This window comes from Convolutriloba macropyga, chromosome 4 (assembly GCF_964194025.1).
Source record: "Convolutriloba macropyga chromosome 4, txConMacr16.3, whole genome shotgun sequence".
NCBI classification, from domain to species: Eukaryota; Metazoa; Xenacoelomorpha; order Acoela; family Convolutidae; genus Convolutriloba; species Convolutriloba macropyga.
Window position 1 is genome coordinate 69,237,703 of NC_134471.1, and position 22,680 is coordinate 69,260,382.

A 22,680-nucleotide genomic window follows, 5' to 3' on the forward strand; every position below is an offset into this window, starting at 1 on the left:
TACAATATTTCCAAATGCACCACAATGGTGTTCAAGCAAGCACATCAGTCCAATTATGCGTTTTGGATAGTTTGAAAATTGGTCGTCACTGGAAACAAAATTTAGCTATATTGGGTATAAATTTAGCAAGAAGGTAGTGAACTCAATCTGAAAATCATAATATTTGTTTTAGGTTTTGGGGCAATCTGAAGCCAATATTACCTGTGCCTTCCTTTCATCTGGTTGTTTAACAGTTTGTGTTAACTTATTGCCAACCCAAATTATAATATTTTTAGCGAAATGGGGTTTCGGCCAATTTAATTGCAACTTTTGTCATCTAAATGTTGAGACAAGCATTTACCAATGTAAAGTTGTCTTCTAGATTCGCTTGGCTGACAGGAAAAATATAATCTGGAGAGTAATGAGCATCACCCAATCCAATAAGAGCGTCATCCATCGCTTTTTGAAAATCGGCATACCATTGAAGCCATAGAGACCTATTTTAAAACGATAAGAGCGGGTATCATATTCACTAACAGTATTGAAACTACAATGGGGTGTCGTGGCTAAAGTAAATTTATTGGCTGTACGTAGGCGTACTTGAGATCTCTCTTTGAGGAAAAAAAACAGATTTTTGCTTTGCAATTACAATCAAAACATTCGATATTGTATCAAGGAGTAATTCGATTATGCGCATTTGCTATTTGTTTTTATGAGCTGTTTGCCTAGGTCTTTCGAGTCTAATGCTAATTTTATTGAATGATCACGCTTAAAAGCTATTACAACAAGCGAAACCAAGTTTTGGTCAGAACATGGAATTCAAATTTTTTTGATGTTGTCTTCTTTAAAGAATGTCTCTAGCTCAATTTTTCTTCATCGGGTTAAAACGTTATTTACAGACTTACCCTGGGGTGCTCTTTGTGATACTGTTTTTTTTTCATTGTTAGAAATAGACCAGCAACAATTTTTCTCGGGGTTTGTTTTCAACAACCACAACCCTGATACCAACCACCATTAATTTACTTGGCGGGCACTTCATTCGTTCTTACTTGAACCTTTTCGTTAGAGAATCACGTTAATCTTACAATGCCTAATCTATCTAATTGGCTGTTTTGCAGCTTAATTTGCACTGCAACCTGACAGATTACAGTTGTGCTTGCACTACAGTAATCGAACAGCTTTTCACAATGCATGTTCCCCAACGTCATAATTGTCAACCGTCACTATACAGTTGTTATCAGAAAACTCATATATTGAAACACTCGCTTCGTTGTAGTTATTCACAAAATTTTAGTTTGTATCCGTTGTCTGTTGGCTTCCTTCTGCAATGTTGTTATTTCCTTTTTTGCTGAGCAGTTATGGGGTGCGCGTCTCCCTGATTTTTTCATCTATCTAAAAACTTTCGGAAGTGACTCCCTTTACTGATGTTGTTGCATATTTTCCCATCAAGTGGTCACTTTTGGCGATGGTTAGGGGAAGAATGCACTTTTGGCCACAAATCCTAAAGAGCTTATTTTGGTTGCGTTGATTGGAGCGAGTTTTTTTGTGAAGGAGAAATAGTGCTCGCGTTTGAAGTGCCGGAGACACAGTGCTGGAATTGAAGAAAAAATTGCATCTCATTATTAATAGCCATTTTTACGACTCGCTGGGGATCAATCGCTGCATTTCCGCATAAAGCTTATTAGTTATAAGCACATTGTGATTGAGGGTCCCCCACTTAACATAGTCGACAATGTTCCGCGAGCATTTAGAGAATTGTATTGCATTGAATTGGTCCGATTTCTCCATTGTTTGTTGCCTTTTATACAAGAACAAATATCGATCAAATCTGATGATAAAAAGGCGTGTTTTAGCAGTTTTTCATCATCTCTCGAGCAGAGAATTCATCAATTTTGATATGTTGATTTCTTTGATTGAGTAGACGGCGTCATTTTTTCCCAACATTCACATAATTAGAGTATGTAGACACAATTTTGGTATGCAGTAGACCAAGTTTTGTCGTCAAACATTTCCATTTTCATTGATTCCTTGACAGCGCATCTCCCAGGAATGTCTAAATTGTGAAATACGAAGCGCTCTTTCACGTTCAATCTTTGTTTGCGTTTGCATTCGGAGTGTGTGTGCCCCGTAGATAGATAAAAGCACAGATCGCCTTGTTCATCAGATTTTGGTCAAAAAAGAATGTCAGTTCTTTCGCTTTCTCTTGATGAGAAACTTTGATTAATCTAAATTTTCGGCATTTTCAATTTTAGGGTCGTAGTTTTCTCCCAAAAGGGGTCGACTGAAAAAGATCTTTGACAGTGTCACAAGATGCTAATTGCGCCCGTGTTATGCGTAAATCACGCAAGCAATTGAATGTGGGATTGTCGGTGCGAAATTCAGCTGTAAGTTGTAAGCAGACATTTTCTTTTCCTTGCCAAATACTCAAATCGCGATGCTAATTTAATAACTCGAGCTATATTGAGAATAACCAGAACATCATTTTATTGTCGAAGAGAAAAATTCGACGAAAGAATTATTATTGCAACAAAATTTTCACGACACAAATTGGAACAACAAATTAATTATTGAAAATTTCAGATTTCGCTGGGCAATTGCAAGAATCAAACTGAGGCAACGATAATGAACAATAGAGCATCATATGATATGTAAAACTTAGTGCAAATTGCTATGTATTAAGCGGGAGTCTTTCAAAAATTTTCGTATCTGAATCAAACGGCCTCCAAGAAAAAATTTTTTTTTAATTTTCCGTTGGTGCATTAACATTAAAAATCATATAAAATTCTGTTAAATTTATCTGATATGACAAAAGGTGAAAAAATAGACGGCAATTGAATATAAAAGTCTCAAAATAGCTTGAAAAGATCTTCAGCTATCTGTTTACAAATCCTTATTACCAAAAGCAAAGCAGCTACTTGAGTCAAAAAATTAGTGTCGAATTGAAAATGGGACCTACTTAAATTTCTGCAAGCGATTAAAACATTGTAAAATATTTTTGGGACTTTCTTGCTTCCGAATAATGCGTCTGCAAAAATCTCTTTCTCTCATTTCTTTCTTTTTTCGTTAAACATATTGAACTAATTACTTGCTTCCTTCCGTGGCATTGATTTTTACAACCTGACACTTCAGCAATTATGAAAATCGACGATGACCTAATTCTTTCCGAGTCTTAGAACTGAAGCTCACCATAACTCTAAAAATGCACAGCGCCTAAATAATAGTCATCTGAATAGCTGATGGTTGCTATTAAAAATTGTTGTTCTGTTGGTCGGAACACTTCCTGCTCAAAGCACAGCCGATGCCCAATCTTTTTACCCTATCTTTTTACATATCTCTTTTTACATACTTTAGCAGAGATAATCTCAAGTTTCAAAATAAAGAAAAGAGAAACAGATTCGAGAGAAATCATTGACACTATGTAAGAAATCATTGACACTATGTATTAAATATATGGAATTAAAATTTCTATGTCAAAAGTTATCTCGAAGGAAAAACCAAAGTAAAAATACTTTGGTTTTTCCTTCGAGATAACTTGACATAGAACTTTTAATTCCATATATCTAATATAACTTACATAGTGTATGATCATAAACCTGTGGTCCAAAAATTACTTTTTTTCCTGAATTTAAAATTGATAAATGAGTTGACTGCACTCTCAATTCTTGTGTTCAATAAGACTGTTCATTTCATTAGTCAACTTTATTAGCAATTGCAGAGGTTTTTTTTCTGTTTATTGTTCAATCAATTACTCATCTTAAATATCAAGATCTTCATATCGACCACTTTCGTTGGCTCCGGTTACGACTTCAGCTGCTGTCTCTTTTGGTTTTGGTTTATCGGCCGATTGTTCGACGTCCTCTTTGTCGGGCTGTGGTGGCGCAAAAATCACTGGTTTTTCTAATTTGGTAGCCCGGAAGCCAAACGTGTCTCGGTATTTCACTTTGCAATGTCGAGGGTGGGTAAGCCACCATTGCATTATGTCTTGGCTGAAAGTAGAAATAAGTATTAAAATTTGATTTTCCACCGATATTCAAGTCTTGCAAAATCGACGGTTATCTAGTAAGAATCCTATAAGAACAACGGTTATCTGCTAGGAATCTTGCAAGATTAACGGTTATCTGCTAAGAGTATTGTAAGAGCCCTTACAATATGACGCATAATCATACAAGAGTCTTGCAAGAGTCTTGCAAGATCTTAGCAGATAACCGTCCCAATTTGACTAGGGTACCTTTTCATTGTAAGATCCGTATGAACTATTAGTAAAATTCAATACTTGATAGCGGCTAAATTAAATTTAAGTCATATAACAATTCAGCTGTAGTAGATAATTGATTGTCATTCTTATATAACAGCGCTTTACCATTTAAACAAGTTTAATACTAAATTGCTGTCGCAAAGGTCAAGTGCTCATAATCGGCAATGGGGGTTCATTTTTGTAAATGACGTGGTAAATGCGGCAAAAAATAATTGGTCAGTAAATTTGCACAATTTTTTAATAAACCATTGCTGTTTTCGCTTATGAGGCATTTTATTTTTTAGGGAAACCTAGGAAAAAAGACTAAGAGCCTCTTAGTCTGATAGGGGAAAAATAGATTTGTCATTCTTCTTTTTCTTCTGTCGAGTTTTCATTTTTCGTTTTCGCATGAAAGACAAAATAGAAAAACATCATTTTGTAGCCCTTAGATTTAATTTTTATCATAAAAACTACAAATTTTATTGCAGGTTCAAAAAGGGCATTCAAAAAATTCACTCATAGCACTTTTTAAGATATCTTCAACTGAAATCGCCAATTCCAGAAACCTCAAATGCAGCACTTTCTGACATAATTTCAACACTTCAAAGTTCAGAGTCTTCAGCTCTAGAGAACGGGGCTGTGGAAATTTTGTAAGGAAAAGTAAGAAAATATGTAATATAAGCTCTGATAGTGCTGAAGTTGTGCTAAGAAAACAATGAAATTGCGATGAAAGTATGTTAGTTCTGCACACAGTTTAAAATGTGTATAGAATGTGTTAAAAATATGTAATAAAATTGATGAAAGTGAAGAAATTATGAAAGAGATGGGCTAAAAGTGTGGTAAATAGGTTAATAAAGAGTCGAAATTGTGCAAGTGCTAAAATTATTTTAGTTTCAGCATGCATAATTTTCGGCAAATTCCTCGACCAGGGCTGCAATGCAAACTTATTGGTACGTTTTATTTACAACTATTGAACGCCCACAAGTGGTGATAAAAAGAGCTGAAAACAAAATGTGTTCTGGTTTTAGCGAGGTGAAAACGAACAAACATGAAGAATGTGTAAAAATAAACACCGATCATGACTGATTATTTTGTAAAAGTGCCTGATCATGACTGATAATTGTCAAACAGTGCCTGATCACGACTGATTATTTTCTAAAATTACCTGAACAAAACTGATTATTTTTTGAGAGTGCCTGATCATTGCTAATTGTTTTTTTTTTTAAATTTTGATCATGCCTGGATTTTGTCTGGATGAAACTGACCAATAACAAGCACCTCAAACTTGGTTGTCCGGGGTTGCCCCTGAACTATTCAGACCACTATCTTATGAGAATATAAGTCCATGAGAATTTGGATTATGAGAATATGGACAAAGGCGTATGGATGTACTTTTTTTCACCCTCAGTGATTGAAAAATTCAAAATCTTGCAAGTATCTTGCAAGCTATCTTCCCTAATGATGAGCGGATTCAAATCTTGCAAGAATCTTGTAAGATGATTCAAAACTTGCAAGATTCTTGCAAGAATTTTACAAGATAACCATCAAGGCAAAAAAAATCGGGGTACAAACGTTTTAGGAAACATTTTTGAAGCAAATTATTTGTTTATTAAACAAATTACAAAACCGAATTCAAAGAAAAAAAATAGCTCGGATTCAAAATATGGAGAAAGGCGTATGGATGTATTTTTTTCATCCCCAGTGATTGAAAAATTCAAAATCGTTCAAGAATCTTGCAAGTTTATGAATTCTGGAAAATTTTTTTGTGTTTTTTGGTAGCTGAAACTAACTGTAAACCAAGTGAAACGACTATTTCCTGAATTCCTGATCAGCAGAACTCTATTTAACTGACTTTTTTCGTAAACAACTTTTGAATGAGAAATCTTGCAAGAATCTTGAATGTTTCTTGCAAGATTTTGAATTCAAATACAACTTCCCGAAAAGTAATCAAAGATATCTCGAGCCATCAAAATCCTTCTTTTTTTAATTTCAATTTACCGAAAAAACAACAAAAACAAACACTTTCAATCTTTCTCTTATTTTTAATCAAACGAATTCTTTAAGAATTCGATGAAGAAGCTAACAGTTGACATTTTACTGATCCTATCGGTAATTCATGGTCACTTTTGTTATTGTAAAAATTATTTGAATCACTGTTAGGTCTAATCAACTTTTAAGATTTAAGTGAACCCTTTTGATGCCTTCAGTTGATAGCTATTGGTGTTGATTACCTTGAAGTTTTTTTCATTCCAAAATTATAGGTGTGTTTTTGAACTTGACTTGACTTGAGATAATTTTCTGACACTCTGTTTGCTATTTTGCATTTATACTGATTTCTTTTTATCTGGTTTAGTCGTTTTGTTTGTTTCGGAGAACTGTGTTAGTGCGGTTTTTTGCCGTACTGAATCAGTACTCCTATAGTTTATTTCAGTAACTGCGCCACTGCTGGTCCCCAGCCCAGAATGAAAAAGGAGGAGGGATGAACCACAAAAATCATACTGGAAAATCTCGAAAAAGTCGGATTTTTAACTAGACTTAATTTGAATTTCCTACAGTAGCTTAACTATTTCAGCTCGATCAACCACTGAATGCAGCCAGCTAACCAGGTAAAAAAAATATCGAAGAATTCAAAATCTTGCAAGAAACTTGCAAGATGGATTCATAATCTTGCAAGATACTTGCAATTTGAATCCAAAATCTTGCAAGATTCTTTCAAGATGAGTCAAATCTTGCAAGAATCTTGCAAGCAGCTTGCAAGTAGTATGTAATCCCTTCCAAGATTGCTTGCAAGGTTCTTGCAAGTTTTGAATCCAAATTGCAATGTTCTTGCAAGATTTGAATCCGCTCATCACTACTGATGTTACTCTTTTTCATATACGCACATTCTAGCCTCAAAAGCGTTGTCTTCTTCATCTGACTCAAAATCACTGTCCAACGAGAATGAAGTTGCATCTTGACTCTGTTTCTCCTCCTTTGACTTTTTATCTTCCTCCTCTTGTTCTAGAATCTTCTTCATCTTTCTCTCCCCATGTACAAAGAACATCTTTGAGTCGTGGTCGAATGTATACTCGGCCAAAACCATTGTGAACCCTTTCGATGATTTGTGCTAAAAACACTTCACATCATTTTTTTAAGTTCACGTCATTTCACATCACTTCACATCATTTCACAAGTTTTTGTAAGATCTTTGCGTGGTTTTCTCGCGAAAAACAGACTTAAAAGCTGATATTCAATTTTCACAATATTCACAATGCTGTTTTACGTTTGATATTGTAGGTTTCAAATCACATTTTGGAGTCAATAGATACCATACGGAACAACAATTAAGTAAAAATTCAATTTTTGACAGAAAATTACTCCATCTTGCCATCAAATTTTGGAGAAAAATTTTACACCATTGATCCACTGTTCTCGACTACTTACGAAATTCAGATAATACGCAACGGTACTTGACTGTCACAAGAAAAAGAGAGTTGTCTGAAAATGTCATATGTTTTCATGTTTGTTCGACACTGATTTTCGAAAAAGTTTGAATTTGCGTTTGAGAGTTGGACGGAGTTAGTCAATTTTTTATTGGAGAATCTGGTAAATTAACATAGCGTGTTATTGGAATTTCAAGGAAGACTATTAGTGCAAGGGATCAATGGTGTAAAAAAAAACTTCTCCGAAATTTGATTGAACGATGCTGTAATATTGCCTCAGTATATATATAAATATATATATATATATATATATATATATATATATATATATATATATATATATATATATATGTATGTATATATATATATATATATATATATATATATATATATATATATATTGACGTTCATTTTATATGGCTTGTTCTGTTTCTGTTTGACATGCTGTTGCAATTCGAAATGTACAATTTTCATGAGCAAAAAAGAACAAAAGTAACTCAACCTTAAATCAAGATCTAGCACACAGCATTCTTAAAAATTTTGCCAAAAACGTAGCTTGCTATATGTATCTTCAGCAAAGGAATTGGGAATCTTTCGAAGAAATGGAACAAGATTTCCTGACCCGAAATACTAGTTCGGACAATGAATCACTTATGTTTTGAGGCATAACACAATCAGACGGACAAAAACTGTTTGCTAGATTAGATCTTCAATCAAGCTAAAGGTCGTTAGAAGCTTATGTGAAAAGGTTAATAGAACTGAAAGCATATTGGCTTGTAACTTAAGAACTTATTTGAACTAAAATTGTTCTATTACTCGATGTCTTTTGGCACTTTTTAAAAATTCTTAAGGTATACCATTGAAAATGTTTTTTTCGTACCATAATGTATGTATGATTTTAAGATAATATACTTTTAAGATTCTTAGATTTTGTACATACTATCATAGATATACAGACTCAATCGATATTTTTTCAACAAAATGTTTGCATCATCACAGAAAAGTAAATTGCCATGGCCAAAAGCGCTAAATGCGAAGCTATAAAACAGTCAAGTGGGGGTTTTTTTCTGTGGGGTATTTTTCCTTTGGGGTTTATTTCTTCTCTGAAATTAAGTGAGGAGTATTTTCCTTGGATTTCGTTGCGAAACCGATTCTACCCCCCTCCCCTCCAAGCTTGGTAGGCGTACAACTTTTTACCCCTAGGCGCACGTGCTATTTTTCATAGCAATGTTCCATAATTGAAAAAAGACAATTGCGGAGAAACAGAATGCATCCACATATTATAGTCAGTCCCATAAAGTTGAAACGCAGTGGAACGTTTCAAAGGTCAAAGTTCAATTTTAAAACGTGCAGATATCTAGCAAAACACTGTCCATTTGCAAGCCCCGAGCTTTTCGATCGTTCGCTTGCGTTGCAACTTTATGGGACTAACTATATTTCAACGCACGCATTATTTAACAGTTAAACGAAATATTATACCTTTATCAGGTCAACTTACCCGTTCCACTTCTGTTCTTTGGACTGATTTGAATGACTTGATCTCGTGTCTTCCGAGAGGAACTCTCTTCGTATGTGTCAACTGCAGTGGACGCAAAATCACCATGGCTGAAAAAGGCGAACGTTTTCTATCTGATTGCTTCATACAGTTATTGAAACATATTGAGAAAAAAAATGATTTGAGTAAAATAGCGTTTTATCTTTCATGCAAAAAGTCAAATCAAGCACTTTCGAGAATTCAGACTTTTAGCTAGTTGTTGCAAATGAATTGCTTTAGAAGCTGTAGTTATTTACCCGGGTCGAGGTGTCACCGCCATTAACCGCAAAATTATGTAAGATAAGCGGTGAATGCGGAAAATTTTGTAAGATAAGCGGTGAATGCGGTGAACTTACATAAACCAGGTGGTGAATGCGGTGAAAAAAACCTTAATCGCCCGGTAGCGGTGAAATTACATAATTATACCGCTGAATTTAGCGGTGAAATTACATAAATTCACCGCCTCGAAACAAAATGTCCAAAATATGTAAGATAAGCGATGAATGCGGTGAAATTACATATATTCAACGCTTAATTTAGTGGTGAACTTACATAAATTCACCGCTTGGAAAAAAGTGTTAACATTTTGCGAGAAGAACAGTGAATGCGGTGAAATTACATAAATTCACCGCTTAACTTAATGGTGAACTTACATAAATTCACCGCTTAGAAAAAAGAGGTAAATTTGTGTGAGAACAGCAGTGAAAGCGGTGAAATTACAAGAAATCACCGCTTGTTTTAATGGTGAAACTACACAAACTCAGCGCTTGGAAAAAAAGTGTTAAAATTTGGTGAAAACAGCGCTGAATGCGGTCTAATTACAAAAATTCAATGCTTGTTTTAGTGGTGAAATTACACAACCTCACCGCTTGGAAAAAAGTGCTATAACTGCACGAAAACAACAGTTTTTTGAATCCGTAGCTTTTGGAAATTTAATATTTTGTTTTTTTTGAAATCGTGAAACCATTGTTTGATTTTGTCAAAACTCACAAAATACCCTGGCCTTAGGATGAGGTGGGAAATTTTTCCCACTTCGCAGTAGAGGTTTTGGGTGTTCAGTAATTAATGAGTGTTCTTTAATTGCGTACTGATAAGTCTACGTTGCGATGTTTTTGGTCGTTTTGCGTGATTTTCCTAGGAATTGGGGTCTTATAATAGCCCGAAAATTGGGCTAGGCCTAATGTTCTTGACGATTTCTCCCAATCTACTTTACCAAGTGAGACGCTCATTGCTGCAATTTGTCGGCACTAACCTCCGTTTTTTTAGTGTTTAATTGGTCTCTCAAATTGGCCTAATCGAAAAGTTTTTAATGTTTATAATTGAAAAAACTCGAAGTAAAATTTTGTTGTATTTTAGGGACACGCTTCACGTTTCAGATTTTTTTTCCTAAACTACTTTGCCAATTTGGCCGGGCATAATAGCGTTTTGTTTAATTTAAGTTTTCATGGTATGCAGTTTTTAATTGTTGTCTAAACTGACATGATCGGAAGGTTATTAAGCTGTAAATTTTAAAATTCAAGAAATAAAAATTGTTATAAATTTTTTTTAGTATTGATGTTTTTTTCTTCTAAATTGGGTTAGTGTTAATTGCGTTATTCAGACTTTTTGTCTATAGAACTTTTCGACTCCTTAGTTTTCGGGAATTCATTTTTTGTTGGCAAAATCTTGATTTTGCCGGAAGTTGGCGTTTCCCATTAGCTCAAAAATCCGGGTACGCTTCATGTGTTTGACAATTTTTCTAAAACTACTGTACAAAATTGCATGGTTCTAATTTCGTTTGTTGACACCAAACATTTCTTGAATGTAGCGTTTAGTTGTTTCCTGAAATCGGCCTACTCAAAAAGTTATTAATGTTTAAATTTAAAAAAAAGTTCGAAAAATTTTTTTTGTGGCTCACGCTTAATTCTTCTGATGATTTTTCTTAACTTATTCCGCCAATTTGGTCGTGCACAGTCCTGTTTTACTAATTCTAAGTTTTTACAGGCGTGCCGTTTTTTAATTGGTGTCTCAATTGGCCTGCTCAGAAGGTGATTAGACTTAAATCTGAAAAAAATTAATAATAATGATGTCTCAATTTTTTTCAGTACTGATGTAGTTTTTCTTCTAAATATGGTTATTATTACTTGCAATTTGTATTATTTAGGCTTTGTTTGGGTCTTTGAAGGTTTTCGAATCCTTAGTTTTTGGAAATTCATTAATTTTTTTTGCGAAAACGTTTAATTCTCGTTCGAGTTACATTTTTGTCAAAAGACCCAAAACAAACCGGCCTTTATGGCGAGGTGGGATTTTTCCCACTTCGAAAAAGAACTTTTGAGTATTCAATAACTACAGAGTGGATCTGAATTGCGCTCAGAATGGTCTACGTGGCGCCGCTATTTGTCGTTTTGCGCGCAGAAACTGGGCTCTCGCAATAGCCGAAAAATCGGGGTATGGTTCATGTCATCAAAGATTTCTCCATAACTACTGTACCAAATTGCACGGTAATTGTCGCATTTTACTGAAACTAAGCTTTTATTGCTTGCAACGTTTAGTTGAGTTCCCAAATCAGCCTAATCGAAAAGTTAATAATGTTAAAATTTGAAAAAAATGGAAGTAAAAATTATATTTTCGGGGGCACGCTTATGGTTTTTGACAATTTTTGCAGAGCTACTTAACCAATTTGGCCAGTCATAGTCGCGTTTTAGTGACTGGGAGATTTGTAAAGGCCTGCAGTCTTTAATTGTTGTCTAAATTGGCCTGCTCCGAACGTTTTTAAACTGTAAATTTTTAAAGTTTAAAAAATAATGATGTTTTAAATGTTTTCCAGTACTGATTTAATTATTCTTCTAATTTGGGTTATTGTAGCTTGCAAATTGTGTTATTTAGGCTTGGTTTGTGTCCCTGAAGCTTTAGGATACTTTGTTTTTGTCAATTCAACAACTTTTTTATTATTTCCGAAATCATGAAATTCTTGTTAGATTTCTTTTTTTTATCAAAACACACAAAACACCCTGGCCTCTAGGGCGAGGTGGGAAATTTTTCCCACTTCGCAGTAGAGGTTTTGGGCGTTCCGTATCTTATGAGTGGACTTGAATTGCCTTCAGATTTGTCTACGTGGCACCGTTTTTAGCCGTTTTGCTAGTGTTTGCGAGAAATTGGGCTCTCCCAATAGCCCAAAAATCGTAGTCTGCTTCATGTCATCAAAGATTTCTCCAAAACTACACTACCAAATTAAACGGGCATAGGCGCGTTTTGTTGCTTATGAAACCCTTGTGATTGATGTATTCAATTGTTGTTCTGAGTCAATAACCGAAAAAAGTTATTCATGTCCAAACTTTGAGAAAATTTGTAATTTATGGTCATATGGGGTCTTTTTTGGTCATTTTCGATTTTCTCATTCAATTTTTGACCAAAATGAGTTGTTACTGGCTTGATCTGTTGCTGTTAAGACGTTCTTCTCTGGAATGGCTAGTCACATTCCTGAAAATATCCTTTAGAACACTTATTTACTGATGAATGCAGAAAATTAAAATTTTTTCTCAAATTTTATGGCAGAAGGGTGTTTTGCGCAATTGAACAAATTTTTCGGCGTGCGTTTTGTGTTTTCTAGAGACTATTTAGGTTGTTGAAGCTAAATGTGTCAAATATTGGGGTTAATTCATCAATTTATCTTTTTTCGCGATTTCATCAAAATTCTGTGGATGTTGTTTTATGTCAAAACACACAAAACATAATAGCCTTCATGGTGAGGTGGGAAAATTTTTCCCACCTCTCCATGAAGGTTTGACGTGACCTAGAACTTGGAAGTGGACCAGAATTACACCCACAAATACGCCGGGAACGCTGTTTCACGTTGTTTTACGTCGGTTCCGGAGATCTTGGGCTTCGATTTTAGCCCAAAAAATGGGGTACAGAACAGTATATTGTTAATAACTCCTAAAGTACTGGACCAAAATAAACGAAAGTGGTCGCATTTTGTTAGCACTGAACCCCTCTTGCTTGCAGTATTTAGTTGGTTTCCTAAATCGGCCTAGTCAAAAGTTATTAATGTTCAAAGTTGAAATAGTTCGAATTTTCGGGCTATTCTGGGTGACCCAAATTTCGGTACTACAAAAAACCCGATTTACCCAATAAATGTTAGTGTTTTAGAATCCTCAGTTACTGGGGAGTGTCCCCATATATATTTTTCATACTAGTTTGTGATGTTCAGACTGTCAATTTGTCCTCTGAACAGATGTCACTTCGCTTTTTCGCAATTTGGTACGGTACCTTGTTTTTGCTATAACTCCTTCTACAGTGCACCGATTGGGCTCATTTTTTAATATGATGCGTATCTCAAGCAGTGCTACAAACAAGGCGTTTGTTTTGTTCAGCCGTTTTCGAGAAACTACCCTGTAAACTTGACCCCATTTTGACCCCAGAAGCGGATGACGGTCAGTCTGATCACTTTTTTCACTTCGTGAACACCCGATTTAACGGACAAATGTTAGTGTTTCAGAATCCTCAGTTTATGCTGAGTATCCCTATATATATATATATTTTATGGTGTTTTACGTAGTCCAGGTGGTCAATTTTAGCGAAACCTGCTCCGTACTTCTCCTATTTAGTCATTTGGTACGGTACATTTATGTTGGAATATCTCCACGTAGAGTAAACCGATTTTTGATCTGTTTGTTGATTTGAACTCAGCGTGAGCCGTACTTGAATCCCTGTAAATGGCGTTTTGTTTCTTTCAGCCGTTTTCGAGAAAATGGCCAGGACACATACCTCCATTTTTACCTATTCGTGTCCGGGTACATTTCGGGTATGTACATGTTAGACCAACAAAAAAGACGAATTTAGCCCCGCGAATTGGTTCTTTAGACTCCCCTGATGGTGAGCATTCTCCTCATATATGTTTTATAGGGCGTTTTCCGTAGTTCAGAAGGTCAATTTTAGCTCTGAAAGTGACGTATCTCTCTTCTGGGGTCAGTTGGTACGGTACCTTATTTTTGCTATAACTCGTCGAATAAAGCACCGATTGGGTTCATTTTTTCATATGATGCGTATCTCAAGCAGCGCTACAAACTGTACTAAGGGGGTTTATTTTTGTTCAGCCGTTTCAGAGAAATTGGCCAGTAAACTTGCCCTCGTTTTAGCCCCAGAAGAGGTTGACACCAGTGGTGACACCAGTGGTGACACCATTGACACCTTGAAGCGTTGAACTGTGTTTTAGAAAATTAGTGTTTTGAATAGCCCGTCTAACGTAGATTCCGAATATATATACTATATATATCATTTTCTGTGGTTTAGGTGTTCAATTTTAGCTCTGGAGGTGGTGTATCTCTCCTCCATGGTCATTTGGTACGGTACCTTCTTTTTGCTATAACTCCTCGAAGAATGTACCGATTGGGCTCATTTTTTAATATGATGCGTATCTCAAGCAGTGCTAAAAAGGGTACTAAGGGTGTTTGTTTTTGTTCAGCCGTTTTTGAGAAATTGGCCAGGGAACTTGGCCCCGATTGACCTCCTTGGGAGAAAAACACCACTGCCCATCGACTTTGAATTTCTAAGTACTTATCAGAAACAAGTGATGGTATATATAGTTTTAAAGCCCGTTTCACGGGCAATTCAATGAGCTATGTCTCGTTTCAATTGGTTCAGTATTTCAGAAGTTATTAACAATTTTCGACCTCGAACCTCCGAAAATGACCACATGCTCACTCCTCGATCTTTAATTTTTCTTTAATCAGAGTGTTTATGTTAACAACCAGTTAATATGAGTTACAATATCATTGTATCAAATTTTTAAGACTATGTTGAACGTTTTTGGTTTGCTCTTCGGGAAACAATAATCGAACGAGCGTTTGGTACCAATTGAAAAAAGGGCATGGTGACTGAATGGTCCGGAATAGGTCTTTTTCATCGGGTCAAAGAGTTGTTCAAATCGAACCAAACTCGGTATGTATTATCCCCTGTGTATATAGTGTCTAAAACAAAAAGAATTTTTGCTAAAGCTTGCCTAGGAATAAAGTTAGTTTTTCATACGGAAATTTGCGAAATTCGCTATTAGCGAATTTTAAAAATAGGTCTTTTTTATTGAATCAAGGAGTTGTTCAAAGTGAACCAAATTGATATCCCAAACTACCAGTACTATTTAGGTTGTAATGCAAAACGAATGGTTGTGCTAACTTTCCTAGAAAGAAAGTTCGTATTTCATACGGAAATTTCCTATTATCTCCGAATAATTTTGAATAAGTTTATTTAAGAATAGGTCTTTTTCATTGGGTCAAGGAAATGTTCAAAGCAAACCAAACTTGGTATGGAGAATCTCCTGTGTAATAAGATTATAATAAACCGGCAATTTGTGCTTTGGGGTCAATACTTCAAAAACTCGTAGAATAGAAATGTTAAGTTCGGAAAGCTATAGCAATTTTTTTTGTTTTACTCTCTAGATACACGTGGTTTGGCTCCATTTGAACAACTCCTTGACCGGATGAAAAAGACTTATTCCGGACGATTCAGTCACCATGCCCTTTTTTCAATTGGTACCAAACGCTCGTTCGGTTATTGTTTCCCGAAGAGCAAACCAAAAACGTTCAACATAGTCTTAAAAGTTTGATACGATGATATTGTAACTCATATTAACTGGTTGTTAACATAAACACTCTGATTAAAGAAAAATTAAAGATCGAGGAGTGAGCATGTGGTCATTTTCGGAGGTTCGAGGTCGAAAATCCATATTTGAAAATTAAATATTCCAAATAATCGCAAATTTCCGTATGAAAAGCTAACTTTTTTCCTAGGCAAGCTATAGCAAAAATTCTTTTTTTAGACTCTATATATACAGGGGATGCTCCATGCCGAATTTGGTTTGATTTGAACAACTCCTCGACCCGATGATAAAGGCCTATTTTTAAAATTCTATGATCGCAAAATAGTTGTCTATGTGTTGTCAAATTTCGAGCTCTAAAAACTCTCTATTTAGTGTTTCAACTTAAATTGTTTTTCAACCTATTCAAGGACTTACTCAATTAGTTTGAGGATCTAAGGAGGAGTGTCAACATATAGAAAGAGTCTGAAACCGAATGACTTTTTGGCCTAGCTGCCCTTTGAAAAACTAAGTCAATACGCTGTCAAATTTGAGCTCTATCTAAACCGAGCCAGCGTTAAAACTGGGTGCACCCATTCCCGGGTATCAGGGGACGCCACCAAGTGTGAACTGGGACCACCCACCACGGGTCGGAGTGGGACCACTCAGCCCCGGGTATCAGGGGTATAGGATTAGGGTTTAACGATTCGCGTTTGGGGTTTTTCTCTTTAATTTCTCTGACATTTTTTCAGACCTGAGCTTTTAGAACTGATTCTATTGACATTACTGTTTTAGATTCTTTGCCTTCTGCACATAAAACTTTGATGATGGACCCAAAACGTGTCGGCGTTCCGTATGCAAACTTAGTAGATGAACCCCCAAAAAAGAGGTTTAAGCCGAGCTTCTCGAAACAGCAAATCCAGGGACGATTGTGGAAGGAGATAAATGGACAAAAACTCGAGTTTCTGTATAACAACTTTGATAATGAGAAGAAGATCAAGACTGCAATCGTGGGAGATTTCATTGTGGACTCCCTTTGTGTAGATGGATGCGTATCTTTGTCTCTGTCTGGTGGCAGAGTGGAACAGTTCTATGCCCTTTTGGACACCTTAGAGAGTTACAAAAGTGTCATTTTCACAATTGGGGGAAACAATCTCTCTTACTTTAATGAGGCGGGGGAGGAACCCGAAATTGTTATGGGAAAGATACGAAAGTTCTATAATGCGATTCGAGAATTGCCACAAAAACCCAAAGTAGTCGCCTGCACAGTGCTAAAGAGATGCCAGGCTAAGCATTTTAACATCGACCGGTTTAATGCAATGCTGACCAGTTCTTCCATAAATTTTTATCGTATGCACCAGCATGTGCATAAGGCAAAATGCTTTAAAGACAGTGATGGGATTCACCTAACAGAAGAAGGTTTCCATGCGCTCGCTTGTGGAATCAACAAATGTATCATAGACAAAAAACTTGATTGATTGATTGATTGAAGTCCTTACTTGCAGTCCTTTTGGTTTATTCATAATTTGCCACTTCATATGACATTATTTGAGCAGTTTCAGTTTGACCAGTGTCAATTTGACCGGTTGCAATTTGACTTTATTTGTTTTATACATTTTCGTTCTCTGGTGGTTTTATATATTGATAACATTGAATTCTTAGTTTCTTGTAATTTTTTTGGAACAGTTTGCTACTGTAGTTGCATATGATCTGAAACAAAGCTGTACTGACCACTGGAAAATAAAGTTGTTTTGCGAGAGAAAATTCTTTCTTAATTTGTATAGGAAAAACTTTTTCAGCTGGCGAATTGCTCGCTGCGGCTTAAATAAAATAGAAATATCTGTGGACTTGTACAGCGGGCGTTTTGTCTGCTGCGGCCTATGAGAATAATTGATTAGATTTACTTGCGTAATTCAGTGGACATTTTGTCTGCTGCGAAATAGGTCTAATAGCGTACTTTTTCAGCGGGCAAATTGCTCGCTGCGGCTTAAAAAAAATAGAAATATCTGCGGACTGGTACAGCGGGCGTTTTGTCTGCTGCGGCCTATGAGAATAATTGATTAGATTTACTTGCGTAATTCAGTGGACAATTTGTCTGCTGTGAAATAGGTCTAATAGCGTACTTTTTCAGCGGGCGAATTGCTCGCTGCGGCTTAAATAAAATAGAAATATCTGCGGACTTGTACAGCGGGGGTTTTGTCTGCTGCGGTTTATGAGAATAATAGATTAGATTTACTTGCGTAATTCAGTGGACATTTTGTCTGCTGCGAAATAGGTCTAATAGCGTACTTTTTCAGTGGGCGAATTGCTCGCTGCGGCTTAAATGAAATAGAAGTATCTGCGGACTTGTACAGCGGGCGTTTTGTCTGCTGCGGCCTATGAGAATAATTGATTAGATTTACTTGCGTAAATTAGTGGGCATTTTGTCTGCTGCAAAATAGGTCTAATAGCGTACTTTTTCAGCGGGCGAATTGCTCGCTGCGGCTTAAATAAAATAGAATTACCTGCTGACTTGTACAGCGGGCGTTTTGTCTGCTGCGGCCTATGAGAATAATTGATTAGATTTACTTGCGTAATTAAGTGGACATTTTGTCTGCTGCGAAATAGGTCTAATAGCGTACTTTTTCAGCGGGCGAATTGCTCGCTGCGGCATAAATAAAATAGAAATATCTGCGGACTTGTAGAGCGGGCGTTTTGTCTGCTGCGGCCTATGAGAATAATTGATTAGATTTACTTGCGTAATTCAGTGGACATTTTGTCTGCTGTGAAATAGGTCTAATAGCGTATTTTTTCAGCGGGCAAATTGCTCGCTGCGGCTTAAATAAAATAGAAATATCTGCGGACTTGTACAGCGGGCGTTTTGTCTGCTGCGGCCTATGAGAATAATTGATTAGATTTACTTGCGTAATTCAGTGGACATTTTGTCTGCTGCGAAATAGGTCTAATAGCGTACTTTTTCAGCGGGCGAATTGCTCGCTGCGGCTTAAATAAAATAGAAATATCTGCGGACTTGTACAGCGGGCGTTTTGTCTGCTGCGGCCTATGAGAATAATTGATTAGATTTACTTGCGTAATTCAGTGGACATTTTGTCTGCTGCGAAATAGGTCTAAAAGCGTACTTTTTCAGCGGGCAAATTGCTCGCTGCGGCTCAAATAAAATAGAAATATCTGCGGACTTGTACAGCGGGCGTTTTGTCTGCTGCGCCCTATGAGAATAATTGATTAGATTTACTTGCGTAATTCAGTGGACATTTTGTCTGCTGCGAAATAGGTCTAATAGCGTACTTTTCCAGCAGGCGAATTGCTCGCTGCGGCTTAAATAAAATAGAAATATCTGCGGACTTGTACAGCGGGCGTTTTGTCTGCTGCGGCCTATGAGAATAATAGATTAGATTTACTTGCGTAATTCAGTGGACATTTTGTCTGCTGCGAAATAGGTCTAATAGCGTACTTTTTCAGCCGGCGAATTGCTCGCTGCGGCTTAAATGGAATAGAAGTATCTGCGGACTTGTACAGCGGGCGTTTTGTCTGCTGCGGCCTATGAGAATAATTGATTAGATTTACTTGCGTAATTCAGTGGACATTTTGTCTGCTGCGAAATAGGTCTAATAGCGTACTTTTTCAGCAGGCGAATTGCTCGCTGCGGCTTAAATAAAATAGAAATATCTGCGGACTTGTACAGCGGGCGTTTTGTCTGCTGCGGCCTATGAGAATAATAGATTAGATTTACTTGCGTAATTCAGTGGACATTTTGTCTGCTGCGAAATAGGTCTAATAGCGTACTTTTCCAGCAGGCGAATTGCTCGCTGCGGCTTAAATAAAATAGAAATATCTGCGGACTTGTACAGCGGGCGTTTTGTCTGCTGCGGCCTATGAGAATAATAGATTAGATTTACTTGCGTAATTCAGTGGACATTTTGTCTGCTGCGAAATAGGTCTAATAGCGTACTTTTTCAGCCGGCGAATTGCTCGCTGCGGCTTAAATGGAATAGAAGTATCTGCGGACTTGTACAGCGGGCGTTTTGTCTGCTGCGGCCTATGAGAATAATTGATTAGATTTACTTGCGTAATTCAGTGGACATTTTGTCTGCTGCGAAATAGGTCTAATAGCGTACTTTTTCAGCAGGCGAATTGCTCGCTGCGGCTTAAATAAAATAGAAATATCTGCGGACTTGTACAGCGGGCGTTTTGTCTGCTGCGGCCTATGAGAATAATAGATTAGATTTACTTGCGTAATTCAGTGGACATTTTGTCTGCTGCGAAATAGGTCTAATAGCGTACTTTTTCAGCGGGCGAATTGCTCGCTGCGGCTTAAATGGAATAGAAGTATCTGCGGACTTGTACAGCGGGCGTTTTGTCTGCTGCGGCCTATGAGAATAATTGATTAGATTTACTTGCGTAAATCAGTGGGCATTTTGTCTGCTGCGAAATAGGTCTAATAGCGTACTTTTCAGCGGGCGAATTGCTCGCTGCGGCTTAAATAAAATAAAAGTATCTGCGAGCTTGTACAGGGGGCGTTTTGTCTGCTGTGGCCTATGTGAACAAATGATTAGATTTACTTGCGTAATTTTTAACTGGATCCAAATTGCTCCACTGCTTCCCACTTATAGCATCTCATCCCAAAAGTTACTTCGCCATTTTTAGTTTTCAGAAGTGATGCCACTCAATAAGTTGTTCTGTTATTTGTTCAGAAATGAAGCGGGAGACCTACAGTTCTTAAATTTGATTGATGACCGATGGCCAAAAATGGTCATAACGCAGAAAATAAATCTACAGCTATTGAGTGAAGTAATCTTAAACCTAGAAACAGGCAAGCAAAGCTACTACTTAATCTGTAAAGGCGCCGAAGCTGATGTGAAACGGAGATATGATGCGGATATCCTGGAGGAAAAGAAGTTGAAATCTCTGCAGTCGAAGACCAACCCAGTGGGCAGCCATCGAAAGCTTGAAAAACAAGTGACAGAAAAGGGATCAGATAATTTAACGAATGTAGTTGTGAGAGAGGAAAGCAGTAAAAATGGAGGTGAAATTTCAGCCTCTGGAAGTGACAACTATATGGCTGTTGAGAGTTCTCACCAGAAGGACTTGATGACTAAGAGTGTTTATAAAGAGCCAGTGAAAAGAAAAGCGGACAATGACACGAGGCTCTCTGAATTGATAAGAGAAACGAAGAAAAAAAGCAACTTGGATTCTATGGTTTGTCATTTTTAAAAATAAAAAAGTCTTCTAAAAAATAGTAAGATTCTTGCCAGTAAGGTTCCTAACGTAAAATTATTTTTGTTCAGTGCTGCCATAACCACAAGGATGTATGTGCTCTCCTCAAGTCTGACGAAGCGAAGTTTGCTAGCTTTATAAATGATCATGCCCAGGCTATGGTAGACTAGAACAAAAAACTTGAGCAAGAAGTGCAAAGTTTTAAGTCATTGGTTAGTTTTCGTGCAATTATTTGCTGCTTGTACTCGATGACCATTTTTGGGTTCTTGTAGGTCCATGAAGGGACGAAAATTAACGAAGAGGAAGAAAGTGCAGTACCAGAAATTGAAGCTGATGGCGTCGCGTGTGTTCGATTTCTTGAAGGAATTGACTTGTATGACCTTGGTTACGTGAAAAATCCAGAGGACGCTGGCAAGAAACTAAGAACCAAAATTTGGAACTGTGACGGTTTGACCGAGAAAATGATTTCGCCTTGTAAAAAAAACCACGATCAACGTGTTGCCGCAACTCCGGAAAAAGTAGCTCAATTTAAGGGTGTGTTTAGTTTTTGTTTCATCACTACAATAGATTGGGCACTGTTAGATTGATAAGTTGGTTTTAGCCCACATCAAAAAACTTTATGGTAAAGCCAAGTTCACAGAAGTCTACCCAAGAGCTCGTAAAGCTGCAAATCAAGCGGGAAGAAATAGAAAGAACTTCCTCAGGAGAAAACAGAGTAAAGATTTGAAAAAGAGTGATTCAAAGAGAGAAGAGTCAGAAGTCGGAGATGAGGCGCGAGGTTTTTAGTTTGATTACAGTTTGTTAGTCGCTCTGAGTGAAATGGTTTAGTTTTACATTAAGAAGTTTGATGTTAGATTTGATGTACTTAAACATTATTTACCCTGTTGGCATAGCAGATGAGCTAGTATTGTTATAGTTTTAATACGAGTTTGGCATATTTTGTGATGAGAATTTCATAAGCAGGATTTTATTCCTTAATCGTTTTGATTTTGTCCTCGATAAGCAAGCAAATTAATTGAGCTTCTTGTTATCCCCAACTGTTTTGAAATCTTTTTGATTGAAAAAGAGGGTGGATTTTTCAAATCAACAAGCCGTAGTTCTAATTAAACAAGCATTGGAGTGCAAGTTCACCATTATAGGTGAGTTCTCTAAGAGGATTCTGGCACACGAAGTTTTTCCAGCTTGGAAAGTTTTGCTGCGTTATTCCATAAATAACTTCCTGTTGGCGCAATTTTTAGATACAATGAAAAAATCTGGCAAAAACAAGAAAAAGAAGTATTCTCTCTCTATTGACAAGGAACCTCTGCAGCAGCCAGCTCATCAAAGGAAATTGACATTTGAGGGATGTTCATTTAGTCAACCAATGTTAGCACGTGGCTCCAATGAAACAATCGATAACCAATTTGAAACGGCAGGACCATCCTCGAGAACACGAGTAAACCCCACAAAAAGACTAAATGAATCTGATTCTGAAGTCGAGATAAACAACTCAGTCAAACTATCTCTGATGAAAGCAGAACAGAAATAGATTTTCGTTGGCTCTAAGGAGGTGCATCTATTGGGTGTTATTAGTGAGCTATGGCCAGAAAATTTCAGCTATATCCAACGATCGACGTCGGAAGAAAATAAAAGTACGACTCTGAAAATTGATGGCATGGATGTTTCGTGTCGATTGCTCTTCAAGGGTTCCAAAAAACTGCAAAAAAAGTCTACGAAAAATATGAGGCGCAATTGAAAAGTGGTGTGA

The 22,680-nt window shown here is 36.7% G+C and overlaps 1 protein-coding gene across 3 annotated transcripts in view; it reads right to left on the reverse strand.

Annotated features, from left to right (window-relative positions):
• Positions 1 to 3,562: 3,562 nt before the first annotated feature.
• The window catches only part of LOC142338631 (uncharacterized), a 65,232-nt gene continuing 46,114 nt past the window's right edge, over positions 3,563 to 22,680 (reverse strand). For 2 of the 3 annotated variants that reach the window (XM_075388471.1, XM_075388470.1), the window contains exons 6-8: positions 9,134 to 9,240; positions 7,096 to 7,319; positions 3,570 to 3,965 (exon numbers count right to left, since the gene is read on the reverse strand). In XM_075388471.1, coding sequence (XP_075244586.1) covers positions 3,734 to 3,965; positions 7,096 to 7,319; positions 9,134 to 9,240 — 563 coding nt within the window. In that variant the 3' untranslated portion in view covers positions 3,570 to 3,733. Of the gene's footprint in view, positions 3,966 to 7,095; positions 7,320 to 9,133; positions 9,241 to 22,680 lie in introns of all 3 variants that reach the window. The other variant, XM_075388473.1, reaches the window with a different exon arrangement.